The sequence below is a fragment of the Rhipicephalus microplus genome, unplaced genomic scaffold (genome assembly GCF_043290135.1).
Source record: "Rhipicephalus microplus isolate Deutch F79 unplaced genomic scaffold, USDA_Rmic scaffold_14, whole genome shotgun sequence".
NCBI classification, from domain to species: domain Eukaryota; kingdom Metazoa; phylum Arthropoda; class Arachnida; order Ixodida; family Ixodidae; genus Rhipicephalus; species Rhipicephalus microplus.
The window spans coordinates 7,839,625-7,858,360 of NW_027464587.1; the positions used below are offsets into that span (position 1 = coordinate 7,839,625).

Here is an 18,736-nt window from a genome sequence, read left to right on the forward strand (position 1 = left end):
AGATTTTCCCCCTGCAACTCGACTAGCTCGTAAACGCCTTATTGAATATGCAAAGACTAGCAAATATAGAAAGACTAACAACCTCCAGCTCCAGCTGGGTTACGATAAACTTCTCTGGCGGCAAAACCTTCGTCTACGACCAGCAGGCCAACAAGATAGTCGAGCGCGAATCCTAGCAGTTACCCCAGTCTAAACCTCAAACACCGCAATGCAATCGTTCATCCATATCGTTCTTGCATACTAATATCTGTAGTGTAATTCCAAAACATGACTCGTTATGTGGCCTCATCAGCTCATCTTCGTGTAATGTTGTTTCGCTTACTGAGACATGGCTTAACACATCCATTCGCGATTCCGAGATCCTGCCCCTCTTTCCAGACTTCGATATATTTCGCAAAGATAGGGTCGACAATACCCGCGGTAGTGGCGTACTTGTCGCCACAAGCCATGAACTACGATGCATCCCGATATTAATTCAATCACCTCTTGAAATGCTACAGATATGTTGCACTGCATCCTTCCCACGCATCCTTCTTGGCATTTGCTATCGCCCTCCTTTTTCCGATGCCGCATTCTTGCCCGCTTTCCACGATGCGTTAGGCCAGATAACTAAGTCGTATCCTGACACGCCTGTCTTGCTTTTTGGTGATTTTAATTTCCCATCTATCACTTGGTCAAATCTTGCTTCCACACTATCAAAAAGTAACATGGCCAGTGAATTCGTCAACACGTGTCTTACATTTGGGTTATCGCAAGTTGTCAACAATCCCACTTGCACTACTGACCATTCGGATAACATTTTAGACTTAATATTAACTTCACACCCTGAAAACGTTTCCGATTTAGCGTACCTGAATGGTCTCAGTGATCAAAAGATACTGCATGCTACTTTTTCATGTCACATGTCCAATCCAATAAGAATTAAAAAAAAACACTCACGCTTTATGACAGGGGCGACTACAACAGCATGTCCCAAGATTTAACACCCTTTTATAATAACTTTAAGGCGGACTTTCACCACCCTTCACTTGAAACTAACAGGTTGCTGTTTAAATCTGAATTTCTGCGCCTAGTTAAAAGGTAGGTTCACACCATAACAATCAGTAGACGGAAACAATCTCTGTGTTTTAACACAACACTAAAACGTCTGAACAATAAAAAGAAACGTCTCTTTCGTTCTGCTAACTCCTCTCAATCTGACTTTCAGTGGCAGAAATACCACGCTGCGGTCAAGCAGTATAAGAAGCACGTCGCAGAGCCAAACGCAGCTTTTTTTCAACCACGCTGCCCTCCATGTTGCACACTAACCCGAAACGCTTCTGGCAATGCATTAATTCCCAGGTGTCAAGCAGTGTTTTTCTCCGTGACAGTGCTGGCTGCCCTGTTCCGGAATCTGAGACTGCTGATGCTCTGAACACTGCTTTCTGTTCTGTGTTCACTAATGCATGCCCTGAAATTCCTCATTTGCCACCGTCTAATTACCCCCCCACGGAAAACATCACTTTGGATGCGAACGGCATTGTTACAATTATCGAGTCATTAAAAAATTCATCCTCTTGTGGCATCGATGGCATAAACACTAAGGAAGCACATCACCAGTCTCTTCCTAAGGTTAATATTCCAGCAATCCCTCTGCACTGGATCTATCCTTTCTGACTGGAAAGTTGGTAAGATAATTCCCATTTTTAAAAAGGGCAACTGTACAAATTCTAGCAACTACTGTCCCATTTCCCTTACCAGCATTTGTTCTAAACTAATGGAGCACATTCTACATTCACACATTGCCAATTTTCTGTCATCTGTCAACTTCTTTCATCCTAACCAGCACGGCTTTCGCAAAACTCACTCTTGCAATACTCAGCTCGTATTATTCCTCCATGATGTACATTCTAACCTGGATCTGAACATCGCCACCGACGCTCTTTTTTTGAACTTCGAAAAAGCCTTCGATAAAGTATCGCACTATCTTCTCATGCATAAAGTTTTGCACCTAAACCTACACCCCGACACAGGTAATTGGATACGTGAATTCTTGGCCGGTCACCTTCAGTTTGTTTCCACCAACTCATTTTCCTCATCTCTATCCCCTGTTTTATCTGGTGTGCCGCAAGGTTTCGTACTTGGACCGCTACTCTTTCTCATATATATTAATGACCTTCCTGTTAATGTATCGTCTAATATACGCCTTTCTGCAGATGACTGTCTTCTGTGTCGTCCAATAACAAAGTCCTTTGACTCTTCCTCTCTCCAGGATGAGCTCCTTAAAATCCAGGCGTGGTGCAACCAATGGTACATGTCCCTCAACGTCAGTAAATGCTCCCACGTGTCCTTTCATCGTCACCGTAACTATGTAGCTCCTTCTTACTCTCTCAACAACACATTAACCCAATGCAAGACATTTAAATACCTAGGAGTACATATATCTAGTGAGCTGTCCTGGGCATATCATATTCTCCAACTAACTAATTCCTGCAATCGCCTATTAGGTTATCTACACCGTAACCTATCATCAACATCCCCTGCAGTCAAAGCTGTCCTGGGCATATCATATTCTCCAACTAACTAATTCCTGCATTCGCCTATTAGGTTATCTACACCGTAACCTATCATCAACATCCCCTGCAGTCAAACTACTTGCATATAAAACGTTGATTCGATCCAAAGTAGAATATGCCTCTGCTATTTATGACAATCACGAAGTTGATATAAACAATTCCCTCGAATCAGTCCAGCACCGTGCTACCAGGTTCATTCTTTCCGATTACTCTTATAGGTCAAGTGTATCCGCCCTGAAATCCCAGCTCTGCCTCCCCTCATTTCTCGTCGCAAGACTGCTCGTCTAATATTATTTTTAAGTTTTTCCATTCGCTGCCTCCAGGAAACCAAATCATCATTCCTGCATTCCTGCACATCGTTCCTCTCGCCACTCGCACCAGAAAGCTGTGTATCTACCACGTGCACATACGGCCACCTACCAACGTTCATTTTTCCTGCATACTGCCAGAAAATGGAATGCCCTTCCATTCAATATCGCCCTCATAACCAACATTGCTCAATTCAAAGCTGCCATTGAAGACCAACTTTCAAGTCATGAAACCCACCCTGACCTGCCAGTTTTTTCGTTCGCCCACCCCTCATGTAATGTCCCATGTGGGACCTTTGAGGTATTATGAATAAATGAATAAATAAATCATCGAGGCCACGTGCCAAGCTAGAAATTGTGCCTTCTGCATATGGAAGGGCATCCCCCCTGAAGAAGTTTGTGTCTTATTCGAAGGTGTTCAACCGTCCTGGAAGGACACGTCAAAAGCACCTGCAAGATTCTCAAGGCGGAACTATGGCATCAGGTGCATTTGTTTCACGACTGGCTCCGCATGGTCCACTACAGTCTGTGGGGGTGCTGACACCCCCTGTAAAGTTGTTTGCACTGGGTGGCGCACCTCTCTCGCCAGAAAGCTGCAATTTAGGTTACGACCACTGGGCGGTAGGTGGCGTTGTGTTCGCGTTGATCACCACTATCATCATGGTAGCGCCGGCAGTGAGCCCTGGCAAAAGACAAGCCTTGGTGGCAAGCGAGAGTTGAGCGAGTCTTTTGGTGAGTGGCAGTTGCCGCAAACGGTTGTCTCTAGCGTGGGTCCCCAGTGCGTGGCACCGCGGGCTACGCGTCGGGGGCCCTCGTGGTGAGTCAAGCGTTGGCGACGCCGCCTTGGGTGTGTTATTGTGTGTTTGTCGTGTTTTGTGTTTGTCATGGAGTGTATGGTAATATTGTGTACGGATGTCCTATGTTGAATTCCAATGGCGGAGTCGGAGCAAGTTTTTCTGCTCCTTTCAGAGCAAGTGTGTTCCAATGACAGAGTGAGAGCGAGAGTCAAATGTTCCAATGAGAGAGCCGGAGTGGATTCAGAGCGGGAGTCCCTCCGTGGAGCAGGAAAAACTGCTCCGCCGAAATCGGTGGAGTGGACCGGAACTCAGCGTGACGCATTTCCTTTAACACGTTTGCCTGCTTGGGGGCGCGGCTGGCGCGGCGCGAGTTGTGTTGATAATGGCGGACGGCATGGACGGCTCGGCTACCTCGGCAAAGCGCGCGGCAATGCTTCTGCTACTCGATAGCGACAGCTCTGAGTCGGAAAGCTCAAGTACTGACACGAGTGATTCGTCGGACAGCGACAGCGACGCTAAAGCTTGCGCTTACGAGCGGGAATTTAACAAGTTGTTCCGCATTCCCGCGAAGAGGCCCAAAGTCGTCAGCTTCATCGAGGACGTCGTTCGGCAGTACTCGGACCACGAGGTAAAGAAATAGAAAAAAAGAAGGAAAGTATTATGCTCAAGGTTTAACACGTTGTCGTGTTTTCGTTTGTTTCTTTTCTTGAGCAGTTCCGGAGGCACTTTAGGCTGGCTCGACCTGTGGCCGAAAAGTTGGTCGCGGAGTTTGCTGTCTCGACAATGTGCCCTTCGAGCACACACGGAGGAGTTCAAGCGAAATCCGCGGAAACGCATGTCTTGACATTTATCTGGTTAGTTACACCTCCCCACCTTCACCCCCCCCCCTTTCTTTTTCTTTGTACGATGCCTGCACAAGAACGCATTTGACTATGAGCCTGTTGCTTACAGTGCAGTGTGATCTGAAGCTGTTTTTTTTTTTTTTTCTTTCGGGTACCTGTAATCCCCCTGCGCAGGTACGCGGCCAACAAAACCTGCATGCGAGACGTGGCAAGCCGTTTCGACATGTCAGAAAGCACCGTGTACAGAGTTCTTCAGAGAGTAGCACAGTTCCTGATGACGCTGGGACCATCGGTGATCAAGTTTCCCGCAGACTTGGAGAACCTCACTAGCAGTTTTGAGAAGGTTTGCTTTGATTTTATTTATTGTGAGGACCAATAATATTGGCCGGCCAAGCTATGTTGATCATATCACAAACACGAGTGCACATTTTATTGTGGGTTATTTCAAGCTCAATTTTACGCTGAGGTGGGACTTTAAGAAAAATGTGATAGGTCGTGATGATAATACCGAGCTTCATCCAGTTGTGTTCGAAACATTCAACTTATGTCTCTCCTGCAGTCACAGTCGATTCCTTGCATGCGGATGATGCTGCATGCTTTGTCATTTCTGTTCAGATGTACGATACAATATGGATGAGGTTTGGTTTTAAATTTAAGAATTAAATTGCAATTACGTACTTCAACTCCCTTTAGGAAAAAACATATGCAGGCTTTGTTTTGTTTTCTCTCCCATTTTACCATTGTAAAAAGAGAGGTGGATAGCAAGAAAACGTGTAGTATATGGTGTGGACAGCAATGTATGTTATCTTAAATAGTTCTTAAAGTTGAATTTTGGTTTGCATTTTGAATCTTTACCATAAAATATATTGTGCTGAGTCATGAAGCGTATGCTGTGATTGTGAGTTAATGGGCTTGATCACCAGTATTTCCTGTTAAAACTCCTCGCAAATGCTCATTTCTTGCTCAGGCATGGATGATATCACTCATTAGAAGAGTACAACTTGCTTGCAGGTGTCTGGAATGCCTGCTGTTATTGGCTGTATAGATGGATCGTATGTCAAGATACAGTGCCCAGCCAACAAGGTTGCCTCCACATACTGCAACAGGCACCATTACCTTTCACTAACGCTGCAAGCCGTCTGTGACCACAAGAGGCGCTTCCTCGATGCGTTCACTGGAACCTCCAGCAAAATGCATGATTCTCATGTGTTTAGCTTATCGCCTCTTTCAAAGAACATAGCTTCAGTATGTCAGGGCCGTTATCATATATTAGGGGACGCAGCATATCCGCTGCGGGAGTACCTGTTGACACCATACAGGGATTACGGTGCAATGAATAAGCAACAAAAAAGCTTCAATTTTAAGTTTTCAGGCACACGAGTGCTCATTGAAAATGCATTCAGCACACTCAAGAAGCGCTTCAGGCAGCTCATGTACCTGGAGTTGCACACTATCCACTGGCTCAATAAGTTTATTATAAGCTGCTGTATCCTTCATAACTTGTGCATCGATTACGGTGATGAAGAGCCAGATGATGATAATGATGATGATGGAGCACCCAATGCTATTCAGTGGGAGAACTGCACAGATAACCACAGTGATAAAACTGATGAGGAGCGAGCTTTGCACAAGCTTGGCGAAATTAAGCGTGCAAAGGTATTGACCAAGCTCCTGCAAAGTGATTGTGGGAAATAACACCATAATTCTCTGTTTTGTCTGAACTGGCCCTTTAGTTCCCCACAGTAGTTTGGAGGCTGTGTGTGTGCACCAATGCGCAGCCCCCTTTATATACACAAACACATGTTTTGCACTGCACATTTTATTTCAACTAGCTAATAGTATTTTAGTCCACTGAAATTATTCATTGTCTAGGCCAAGAAATCGGCTCAAAAGCTTCATTTTTTCTTCGTGTTGTTTTGCTTTTTCTTGCCGAATGCGCTCCTTCTGCTCTTGCCTCTCTTGATGACGCTTCCTTCTTTCATTCTCGCGTTCAGTGTTTTTTTTCTTTTTCTTCCTGAATTTTCCTCATTTCATCAAAGAAGTGATTCATTTCCAGTAATCTAGAAGCCGAGGGTTTCGGCTTTTTGGGCTCAGGCTCCTTCGTTGTGCTGGTAGACTCCTGGCTAGTTGAACCTTGGCTTGTCAGCTCCTGGCTCCCTGATGCTTGGCTCGTCGACGCTTGTCTGGGTGGTCTTTTTATGGAGACTATTCCAGAGCTGTCCCTGAGCTCTTCTGGCTGAAGGCTGTCATCTAGCCAGCGTATTTTGGCAATGTCATCTTCAAAAGGAACGTCGCAAGGAGAATTCCCCGATTTGCTGTTATGTGCTGCAGCGCTTCTTTTTCGTCGCATGACTGTTTTGTAGCGGCTGCAGCACTGGTCACCTGTTTTAGGGACCCCGACAGCCTCTGTAATGTCGGCCGCTATTTTGGCAAACATTGCCTTTTTATTTTTAAATTTTTTCATCGGCCCTATTTGGGAAAAATACTGCTGGTAGTACTCGAGCAACAGCTTTGTTTCTCCCGCCGTCCACTCACAGCCTGTACCTGAAAAAAAAAGTGCTTGAGACATTTGTACAGACGTTACCAGTTGCACGTCACCCGACACAGTTGTTAGAGAGTTGTGGTATTCTGCTGTGTTGGTATTAATGTAGAGCTTATAGGCATATATAAGCACCAACCTGTTTTAGTTTGTCTTGATATCGATTTTTCTACTTTGATTTTTGTCGTTACAGTGCTTGGTGTTCTTTGCACTGATCTAACTGTATATATCATGTATAATTCATTACTTGAATGCATTTGTATCCTCTCCTGCTAGGGCCTCTAAATGGGCCTGCAGTTTTCTCTAAATAAATAAATAAATGGACTCACTGCGTTGCTCGCTCATTTGGCTGTGTTCTGGCACTGTGAATAGAAAAACCAAATGCATTGTTATTCATACAGCTGGTATACATGAAGCGACATAACGACCGATTTGTGTTCTGTGACACAAATTGCTGTACATTGAAGCACCATGTGAATTTCATGCAACTATGTATGCACTTAAGCTAAGCCATGTGAGGCTTCCTAACACAGCTTCACAAAACAGTAACTCTATGTTTGCTATGCTATCTCATCACGACACAAAATTTGGAATAACAATTTCACGTAAGCATACATGGTGGCATGCAAGTTCTTCAACAATAGCTCAACACATTGTGCGCATTCTTGATTGAATTACACACTCTCATCATGATGCACAGAGTTTCTGATCAGCTGACTGTTCATCAAAATGAAGCAGGATCTTTCAGGCCTGAAACAGGCAGTGACACTCCAGGAAAAGCAACGTAATTTCTGCGGACTGAGACCGATTCCTAATTTGGATGTGCTCAATGTCCCGAACTTGGTAATATTGCCAACCCATTAGATAGCAGAACATGCACACACGCTGCTACCTCTGCAGCTAAAATTTCCTGGGGGTTACTTTGGAGGTATCTCGCTGCAAATGCGTACCTGCCAACCTAGAGACTTCTGAAATCGGGAGATTCGCCGCGGGAGCGGAGTAGGGGGCAGAAAACAATTGTTTTGGACGATCGGTCCAATTGCCCTTATACCAAACACGCTTGTCACCAACGCGGTTCGTTTCTATTCGTGTGGCTACATTCTAAAGTGATAGGAAGTCGCTTCTTACTAACGACGCCGTTCCGTGCAAGAACAGCGGCGTCACGCGCACGTTTACTTTTTGCTGTATATTTACAGCGGTGTTTGTGCAATCAATGCGGTGAAGGTTTTCGTTCTCTACGGACACAGGCAAACGAACAACGGTATGACGCATGCGATGCGTTTCAGTGACATGATCGCATCAGCAGTAGAGCAACGTTGCTACATGAACATAGCGCGTGTAGACAATCGCTCCACCCAACACGTGTGTTGCATTCAACTTACAATTACAGCACAGTGTTGAAATTGAGGAGACACTTACCATGTTGCTCCGCATACTGTGTGGTCACCATCGCAGACATCGTGGACAATAGCTACTGCACGCTTGGCGTGATATCCATTTCACACAGGTGAATAGCGCTGAACAAGCAAACGAACGATGCGGCGATGCTGGTAAGCCACGTGGTAAACAGACAGCGGAAAAGACCACGCGCAAGGTATCCTGGGTAACGCAGCAGCTTCCGCCTTGCTCCAGCAGGGCGGGTTGTGTTCCGATGGCGGATTTGGAGGATTTGCTCTACGCCAGAGTCGAGTGCTCGCTCGCGGAGTCGGTCGGCTGCACCCACTCCGCCATTGGAATTCAACATTAGTGTGTTGATAACGATTGATGTATCGATTCAGCGGACAATATCGTCGTTCTAAAGCAGTGAAATAAATGTGTGTTGTTCTTTGGTTTGTTCCGACCGCATCTGCTGTGTACGTTCACTCTAAGAGCGTGGTGGTGGCGCTCGCCATTTTGACACCCCACACTGGCGCCCAACGTGGGGCTCATAGAGCATCAGATGACAGTTTTCGCGGTTCGGTAAAGCTTTTGTTAGAGCCATGGTAGAGTAGGCCTAGGGGGACTTCTCATTGCTAGCGTCGGCGGTGTGCTTTGTTAAAAGTGAGGAGATTAGTATTTGTGACGTGTTTTAACTTGTCGGCACTCGAGTTTATATATATATATTTTTTTTACTATGTTGTTGGTGGTTTTTTAAGAACGTTGTTCACTTTGGACGAGAGCCATGCAGTCTGCATCCTGGGGTGAGCAAGGCTTAGAGCACATGGTTTGTAGGGCAGGCTCGAAGCAAGTGAGTACGGAAGCCTTGTGGGTGGTCCGATTTTCTGTAAATAGCTTCTTCTATATCTTTGGACTCGGGGAGCAGGGCATCATTGCTGTCTGGTATTGCGGCTCGACGCCAGGGCGTCGTAACACCATTAGGGCGGTGGACGCTGATCGCTCGGTAAGCTGCTGTGAGCGGCGAGCGATAGGGCCACCTCACAGAATGGATGTCTCCTCGTGGCCGCCTCTTCTGCATCTATGCTGGGTGCTGAGTGGATGCCGGTTGTTTTCCAGCAACTCATTAGGCCTAAGGCTCTGCGCAGCCACCTGTCACATGTGGCACAACCAGGAAGATCGTAGCGTTGAGGTGTTGCACTTCGCTTTCCTCCCTTTTTTTTTATCTTGCGATGCACGAGTTAGCAAAAAGTGAGTTTTGTTTTATTTTGTTGGGGGTCTCGGCCGCCGCCGATGTATTAGCTAGCAATACTGACCATCATACCACGTGGGCGAAAAGCCCGAAGCTCCCTTCCCTAGGCCCTGCTCCATTCTTTCTGTTGAGTGTTTTGGAATGTAAGCAGCGGCAGTGTTGTAATCCACGGCTGGCTGTCTTCTGCACATCGTCAGCACTGCTGGCCAATATTGCGGTCGTGAGGTCGGGCGATGGAGATGCCTGGGACCTGCGCAGCTGCCTACAGTCTGGCGCCCTTGTGAGTGCTGGTCACAACTGAAAGACGTATAGGCACGAGTGACGAATCATTGCGCCGACGGCAACGTTGCTGTTGCGGGACCGGTACTGAGGTGAAGTCGAGTCAGACAGTGGATCAGTGTCGACAGGTGGCAGTGTCGTGGTGCACAGACATTTTCGTGTCATTCGTGCTTTTGCATATTAGATGAAAACTGCTCAATTTCTTTCTTTTCAAATGTATTTCTACATGGTACTAAGTAGTTCTGTCAGAAATTTCTTCTTGTTGCATTTTTATATATATATTTTTTATAGAGTCGGACAGTGCATCAGTGTCGACAGGCGGCAGTGTCGTGGTGCACAGACATTTTCGTGTCGTTCGTGCTTTTGCATATTAGATGAAAATTGCTCAATTTCTTTCTTTTCAAATGTATTTCTCTATGGTACTTAGTAGTTCTGTCAGAAATTTCTCCTTGTTGCATTTTTATATATATATTTTTTATATTGGGACTGCAAATTGGTGATGACTGCAATGTGTGAGTGGATTAGGGAACAAACAGAGGTTAAGGATATCATAGCTGAAATCAAGAAGAAGAAATGGACATGGGCCCAAGATGTAGCGCGTAGACAGAATAACCGCTGGTCGTTAAGAGTAACTAACTGGATTCCCAGAGAAGGCAAGCGAGTTAGGGGGAGACAGAAGGTTAGGTGGGCAGATGAGATTAAGAAGTCTGCGGGTATAAATTGGCAGCAGCAAGCACAGGACCGGGTTAACTGGCGGAACATGGGAGAGGCCTTTGTCCTGCAGATAACGTAGTCAGGCTGATGATGATGATGATGATGATGATGATGATGATGATGATGATGATGATGATGATGATGATGATGATGATGCAATGTGTTATTTTAAAACATATGTGTCGACATCTGTTATACTTGTTGAATTCGAATTTCGTGTCCCCTCATTCAAAAGCAGAATGCAATTTGTATCCTTTGTTCCACTTCACATGAGCAAATGTATGGGTGGAGGAACCTTAGTCAGGCAGAGGTAATCTGCAATTAGTCCCTTCAACCAAGGCATTGTTTTTGTCTGAATAAACAGTGAATGACTGAATGAATGAATGAATTATAAAGGGACATGCGTTGTGATTTTTTTGTTGGAGCTTGTGTAGCTGATTTCTTTGTTTTCGGAATATGGTTTGAATTAAGATTGGGAAAATGTAGGAGTGCTGACACCCACTGTAAAGATGCTTGCACTGCGTGGGGCACGTGTCTCACCCAAAAGCCGCAATTCGGGTTACAATCATTGGGCAGTACGTGGCTTTGTGTTCGCGTTGATCACCACTATCATCATGGTAGCGCCGGCAGTGACCCCTGGGGGAAGACAAGCCTTGGCGGCGGGCGAGCGTTGAGTGAGTCTCTTGGGTGCGAGGCGGTTGCCGCGAACAGTCGTCTCAAGCGTGGGTTCCTGGTGCGTAGCATCGCGGGCTGCGCGTCGGTGTCCCTCGTGGCGAGTCAAGCGTTGGCGTTGCAGCCTTGGGTGTGTTATTCTGTTTGTCATGTTTTTGTGTGTTTGTCATGTTATTGTGTTTGTCATGGAGTGTATGGTAATATTGTGTACGGATGTCTTAGCGTGTTGATAACAATTGATGCATCGATTCAGCGGACGATATCATCGTTTTAAAGCAGTGAAATAAATGTGTGTTGTTCTTTGGCTTGTTCCCATCGTCTGCCGTGTCCGTTCCCTCTAAGAGCTTGGTGGTGGCGCTCACTATTTCGAGACCCCACAAGTCTTTTTTTCCACAATGGCTGGCTGCTCAACATATTCGAAGGCTGAGGCAGCAAGTTGGCGTACTCACAGAATTGAGATCCCACTGCTCAAGGTGTGTGAAAAGCAAAGGAGGGAGGAGTGGAGGCGCATCGTTGCGCTCGAGAACCCATTCATCCCGGCAGATGTCGAGAGATAGCTTCAGAAAGGTCCTAAGTTTACTATTTCGCCCATCATTTTTGCCCATGAGCTTGTGGGATTAAACAGGGACGTGACCGCGAAGACCAACCAGGACTGGGACAGAGGCCTACTAGATGGTATGGACTGTTTATCAAAATGCGCACAGCAGACTTTTGGTAGACCTAAAGATAAAAGCTTAATGTCATTTCGTACTTCATAGACAACAAATTAAAATTAATGCTAACAGAAAAAGAAGGTTGCTTTGTGGTAATACCTGAGGGAACGTACAACAAGAAGGCTCTGGCTGCCATAAAAAAGAACTTCCACCCAGTTAAGAAGGCAGTGACTCGCATTAAGTCGAAGTTCATAAGGTTTTGCAAGAACACAGGGCTTACGGTGCTAGCCAGGAAAATAGAGAACAGCAAGGAGAGCAACTTGAATGTTTTTTTCACGGCCAAGACACACACACCGGAGATACTCTTTTGCACCATTGTTAGTGAAGGAGGACCTTGGCAAATTCATATTAGTAGATTTCTTCAGAGCAACCTAAAGAATCTTGCGGTAAATAACCCTCTTCGAACGAAGGGATCAAGTGATGTGTGCGCTTTTTGTGGTCTTGTGATGGTATCGGCAACGCCTTCTCAGTGGATGTTCTAGATCGTTATTATTCCGTGCCGCATGACAAGCTTCTAGCCTCTGTAAAATCCTGCATCTAAAAGAATGATGAAGTAACTTTTATCAACGACGCAGGCAATAATGTTGACAATTTTTTATCACTTTTAGAATTTTATCTCAATGTAATCTTTACCATTTTTGACGAAAAGCCCTTCCTTTAGCGGCAGGGAATCTGCATTGGCTCCTGTGTAGCGCCGGTTCTCTACGACATAATTTTAGTGGAAGTATATAGGGACTTATATAATGATTTTAAGAGAGGGTTAGTTTTAAAATATTTTAGATACGTCAATAGTTTTTAAATTGTTTTAAATTAGCAGGGAGACCTTACATCCCCTGACTCTATTTTAAAGGTTTCTAAAAGACTAGGACGAGGGCTTTCTTTTACTGTTCAATTACCACAAGAAGCTTGCTACAGTTTTTAGACTTGAGGTTCAATTGAAACGATAAGCATTTTTGCTGGTTTTATCATCCTCGTGTTAAGAAGGAGCTGTTGCCATACGATTCTGCCCATTCAAAAATTGTCAAGAGGGGCGTAGCCTCTCTTTGCTTGGATTCGGCGTTGAGAAAGCCGTGCCCACACAGCAAGGAACGTAGTTTCCTAAATCAGGTGAGCTGATTAGAGGCTGCTGGGTTCCCTCGACCGGTCATCAAGGCCGTTGTTGAATCAGTTTTTCAGAATTTTAAAACTGGAACAAGAGAAGCGATGATTGCTACACAGCCCTCAAAAAATAGGCCACAGGTTTTACTTTATATTAACTTGTGTTTACATGTGGACAAACACGATAATGGGGGGATCTAGCGGACACCAAGTAGTGGGCCTCTGGCTTGACTCGAGAACGAAGAAGAAAATCTTGCAGCTCAGCTGTTGAGAATATGCTGCTTTCGCTGCCTCAAGGCGTACTTGTGCTTTGTTCGCGTTGTACTGCGACACTGGTGGAGGTGCTGGCCCGCGATCCCACCTGATGCTCCACACTACCAACTCCCACGGGGAGCCGTTCATCCAGCCCAGAAGCACTTGTCAACACTCCCGTGCATCGCTTCAGTCGTCGCTTGCGAGGCCTCCTTCCAGAGTTCACCCTCTCACAGGAACACTCTACAAGGCACCGCTCACATCTACCAATGGCCACCGCCAGTCCACAACAGTTACTACGAGACAGTAGTTTGCCAACCCCATCTCAGATAACCCTTTTTTCACCGCTGGTGCCTGAACACTTTGGTGGTGGAGCACATGAAGACGTTGAAGAATGGCTTGATCACTATGAACGTGTCGCTAACACCAACCAGTAGTCCCTTGAACAAAGGCTTTCCCGCGCCTATTTTTATCTCGACGACAGCGCTAGAACTTGGTACGAGAACAGAGAAGGCAGTTTGTCAACATGGAGTAACTTTAAAAGAGGGATGATTGAGACATTTGCCGATGTCGACCGGCGCGCAAGTGCACAGCATTTACTCAAGCTACGGGTTCAGAAACCCAATGAAATGGTCACAATGTTCGCTGAGGACATGGCCCGTCTCTTCCGTGAAGCTGACCCGCACATGGCCAATGACAAAAAGTTGCGCTACCTCATGCGCGGCGTTAAAGAGCAATTGTTCGCCGGACTTTTGCGGAACCCACCAAGCACCGTGACAGACTTCATCAAAGAAGCTACGGCTATCAAACGGGCACTTCACCTACGATGCCGACAATACGATCGCTTGTCTAGCAGCGCCCCCATGCAAGTCGCCGCTACAGCATCTGACAATCAAAGCTCGTTGCGCGATTTATAAGAGAGATTGTTCGCGAAGAGCTGCTGAAGCTGCGGAATCTGGTCACGGAACCACCCACGGCGTCTGTCGCTGAAGTCGTCCTCGAAAAAATACGCCAAGCGTTTTCAACAGCTGATCCTACTGACGATCAGCGACCTATGAGCTACGCAGCCGCGCTTCGCCGCCCAGCGCCAGTTGCGCCATCGTACTGCCAGCCATCGGCAGCCGTCCCTTGGTCACCACGGCGTCCACAGACACCACGGCGCCCTGCCATCACCACAGACACCACGGCGCCCTGCCGTCGTGCCGCCGAAATGTCGCCGTACCAAGAGCTGTCTCCCAACAAGACACGGCATTTGCCACATTACGAGCCGTTGCGGCGTCCACAGTTTCGTAAACAGATGCCTGGCGCACTGTAGATAGGCGTCCGCTTTGTTTTACCTGCGGAGGTGTGGGCCACATTTCCCGCCATTGCTGGCACTGCGTAGATATGTTTCAACCTCTTCGGCAATGGTCTGACGATCGACGCGCCAACGACAGCTACGCACCATGCCGGGACGCCTTGTCTCAGTCCCATTTTGACAACCGCCGTACCAATAATGACGACAGTGTGCCTGATTACCAGCCAAGTTTGGGACGTCGACCACGCTCTCCGTCTTTGGCATATTCGCCTTCGTCGCGCCACCGAACTACAGCCGACGTCAGTGGAAGGAGGTCACCAAGTCCACGCCGGAGAAACTGAAGGCGGCGGCCTCCGGGGGTGAGGTTCCAAGCCGTCAAGGTGACGAAAAAAAGCCCCCGTTACTTGTACCACAGGACGCCCTAAAGCCGAGAAGTTGTAACACCGACGAAACTGTGACCACAGATCTTACCGTATCGGTAGAAGGACAGCAAGTAACAGCCTTAGTTGACACCGGCGCCGACTTTTCTATCATAAGTGAAAACCTTGCCGTACGCCTCAAAATAGTGAAGACTACGTGGACGGGACCTCACCTGAGGACAGCAGGCGGCCAGCTGTTGATGCCTGTCGGAAGGTGCTCAGCAAGACTCGACATCGGTGGCTCTTCTTTCATGGCGACGTTCGTCATCCTCACCTCATGTTGCAAGGACTTGATCATAGGGATGGACTTCTTAAGAGAATATGGTGCCGTCATCAACATCCCGGACCGTTCAATTACATTCCGCAACAGCCCTGGTTTAGTTGACTGTTCAGACGCAATACTTAACACTTTACATATAATTGATGATGATGTGGTCGTCCCGCCCGGGTCATGCACTTTTGTTTCGGTGGAAGGCCACGAAGCGTTTGATGGCGAAGGCATTGCTGACCAAATTGGTTCGCTGCTATTTAGTCATGGCATTTCGGTCGCACGAGGTATCGTCCGTCTCACTGGTGGATGCACGAATTTACTTCTGACGAATTTCAGTGCTGAGCGCCGACACCTTCCGAAAGGCACAGCTATCGCTTCTTATGACAATATAGTAGAAATGCGAGGCAGTTTATGTTTGTCGGTATTGGACGAAGCGCCTAATCAAGAACCCGAACCCGTTCTCGATGTTGGCACAACTTTATCAAAGCACAAGCGACAGAGACTTCTTAAGCTGCTAGCCGAATTCCGCGACTGCTTTTCAATGACATCACGAGTTGGTCGAACACCTTTGACAAAGCACCGAATAATCACCGAGGACACGGTGAGACCTATCCACCAGAACCCTTATCGTGTAGCTTCAAAGGGACGCGAAGCCATACAACAACAAGTCGCGAAAATGCTTGCAGATGACGTCATTCAACCCTCACAGAGCCACTGGGCATCGCCTGTAGTGCTGGTAAAGAAAAAGGACGGCACCCTGCGTTTTTGCGTGGACTACAGGAAGCTGAATCGGGTGACCAAAAAAGATGTGTACCCGCTCCCACGTATTAATGACTCCCTTGACAGACTTCGGCACGCTAGCTACTTTTCTTCCATAGACTTGAGGAGTGGATACTGGCAGATCGAGGTAGACCCAAGAGACCGAGAGAAAACCGCTTTTGTGACGCCAGATGGTTTATACGAATTCAAAGTCTTGCCTTTCGATTTGTGCTCCGCGCCCACGACTTTTCAAAGGCTTATGCACACGGCACTTTCGGGATTGAAGTGGAAGACGTGCCTAGTGTATCTGGACGACGTTATAGGGTTTTCGACCAGACCACTTTTGATGAGCATCTCAAAAGGCTGGAAGTTGTTTTACGTGCCATGTGGTTCGCGGGCCTAACATTGAAACCAGAAAAGTGCCATTTCTGTTTTCACAAACTTCAGTTTCTCGGTCACGTCGTCAGCAACGCAGGCGTCCGGCCCGATCCTGGAAAAATTGCCGCCGTCGCACAGTTCCCAGTACCCTCCAATAAGAAGGCTCTCAGACGCTTCCTGGGCCTTTGTGCGTATTATCCCCGGTTTATCGCCGTCTTCGCCCGCATCGCGTCACCACTAACCCGTCTCACAAGAGACGATGTTGCCTTTGAGTGGAAAGAAGAACAGGAGGCTGTCTTTCATGACCTGCGTCAATGTCTTCAAAGCACCCCTTCAAACGCCCCCGGTGCTTGCCCACTTCGACGAAGAAGCCCCGACGATGCTTCACACAGACGCTAGCAATGTAGGTCTTGGGGCTCTGCTTCTGCAACGGCAAGAGGACACAGAAAGAGTGATCGCCTACGCAAGCCGAACGCTAACACGCGCAGAGGCTACCTATTCAACAACAGAGAAAGAATGCCTCGCCGTAGTATGGGCAGTAATGAAATTTCGCCCGTACTTGTATGGCCGACACTTCAAAGTTATTAGTGACAATCACTCCCTTTGCTGGTTAACTATAATTAATCTAAAAGATCCCACCAGCCGATTAGCGCGTTGGAGCCTAAAACTGCAAGAGTTTGACATGACGGTCGTGCACAAGTCAGGCAAGCGACATATGAACGCTGACCGTCTGCCCCGTTCACCCATTGAGTCGGCAACCCTACCTGAGGAGGAGGAAACGGCATTTCTCGGTGTCCCACGACCGCCATTGCGCAGCAACAACGTGACGACACTGAGTTGCTTGGCCTAATTAACTACTTGGAAGGCAGATCTCAGAAGGTGCCAAGAGTTTTCGCAAGAGTGTTGTCATCGTTTTGTTTGCAGGGGGGAGTACTCTACAAAAGAAACGTTTCGTCGACAGGATCCGCTTATCTGCTCGTCATACCAGCAGCCCTTCGTACCGAAATACTCAAAGCATGCCACAACGAGGTGACCTCTGCCATTTGGGTTACATGAGAACGTTGGCCAGAGTACAGAAAAGGTATTACTGGCTGAGACTAACCACAGCCGTGAAGCACCACGTTCGTACCTGTCTCGACTGCCAGCGACGCAAGTCACCACTGACTAAACCAGCTGGCCTCCTGCAACCCGTGCAGGTCCCAACAGCTCCATTCTACCAGATAGGCATGGACATTTTGGGCCCACTTCCTATTTTTACTGCAGGGAACCGCTGGGTTATCGTCGCGACGGATTATCTGACCCGTTATGCCGAGACAAAGGCTATCCAGAGAGGTACAGCAGCGGAGGTGGCAAGATTTTTCATCGAAAATATTGTACTGAGACATGGTGCACCAACCGTCGTGATCACAGACAGAGGAACCACATTTACAGCAGCTCTTTTGGATCACGTCCTGATGCTGGGTGGAACAACGCATCATAGGACCACTGCCTACCACCCACAAACAAACGGGCTGACGGAGCGTCTGAACAAAACCATTGAAGACCTGCTTTCGATGTACGTAGACATTGAACACAAAAATTGGGATGAAATCTTGTCATACATAACGTTTGCGTACAACACGGCCAGGCAAGAAACGATCCGCATGACCCCGTTCAGCCTCGTTCATGGACGAGAAGTACGAACTATGTTAGATGTGATGCTACCGCACGAAAGTGATGACATCGACCCAGACGCTAACACGTTTACGGAACGCGCGGAAGAAGCTAGACAACTGGCACGTTTACAGATCCACCAGCAGCAAGAGTACAATGCTCACCGCAGAGCAGTTGTCTATCAAACTGGCGATAAAGTATGGGTTTGGACACCCGTACGGAAACGAGAACTATTAGAAAAGCTTTTAAGAAGATACTTTGGGCCCTACTGAGTGCTGCGACAACCGAGTGACGTCACTTACGAAGTCGTTCCCGACAATTCGTGTAGTACCAAGCGTCACCAGCACCATCCTGTACTCGTTCACCTAGTGCGCATGAAGCCTTACGTCAGCAAGTGATTGCGTGAGACTTATCTTTTAACAAAAACTGCATTATTGACTTCGCATCGGGTCGAAGCTCTTTGAGAGGGAGGCAAATGACCCGTGTTTCCATGTGGACAAAGACGATGATGGGGGGATTTAGCGGACACCAGGTAGTGGGCCTCTGGCTTGACTCGAGAACGAA

At 47.2% G+C, this 18,736-nt stretch overlaps 2 protein-coding genes across 9 annotated transcripts in view; one reads left to right on the forward strand and one right to left on the reverse strand.

Moving 5' to 3' along the window:
• The window catches only part of LOC119181217 (DNA excision repair protein ERCC-6), a 794,400-nt gene that overhangs the window by 484,134 nt on the left and 291,530 nt on the right, over positions 1 to 18,736 (reverse strand). The gene's annotated exons all lie outside the window — the stretch shown is intronic.
• Positions 4,091 to 6,483, forward strand: LOC119167944 (putative nuclease HARBI1). Its single transcript, XM_037419410.2, has 4 exons — positions 4,091 to 4,288; positions 4,375 to 4,514; positions 4,677 to 4,845; positions 5,514 to 6,483. Exons 1-4 carry the CDS (start codon positions 4,091 to 4,093, stop codon positions 6,195 to 6,197), a joined length of 1,191 nt encoding a protein of 396 aa, XP_037275307.2. The 3' UTR covers positions 6,198 to 6,483.

Excerpts from the sequence above, each read along its gene's own strand:
- LOC119167944 (XM_037419410.2), top strand. The coding sequence starts at position 4,091 with ATGCTTCTGCTACTCGATAGCGACAGCTCTGAGTCGGAAAGCTCAAGT. Across the intron at positions 4,289-4,374 it reads GGCAGTACTCGGACCACGAG|TTCCGGAGGCACTTTAGGCT; the intron begins GTAAAGAAATAG and ends TTTCTTGAGCAG. Across the intron at positions 4,515-4,676 it reads CATGTCTTGACATTTATCTG|GTACGCGGCCAACAAAACCT; the intron begins GTTAGTTACACC and ends CCCCCTGCGCAG.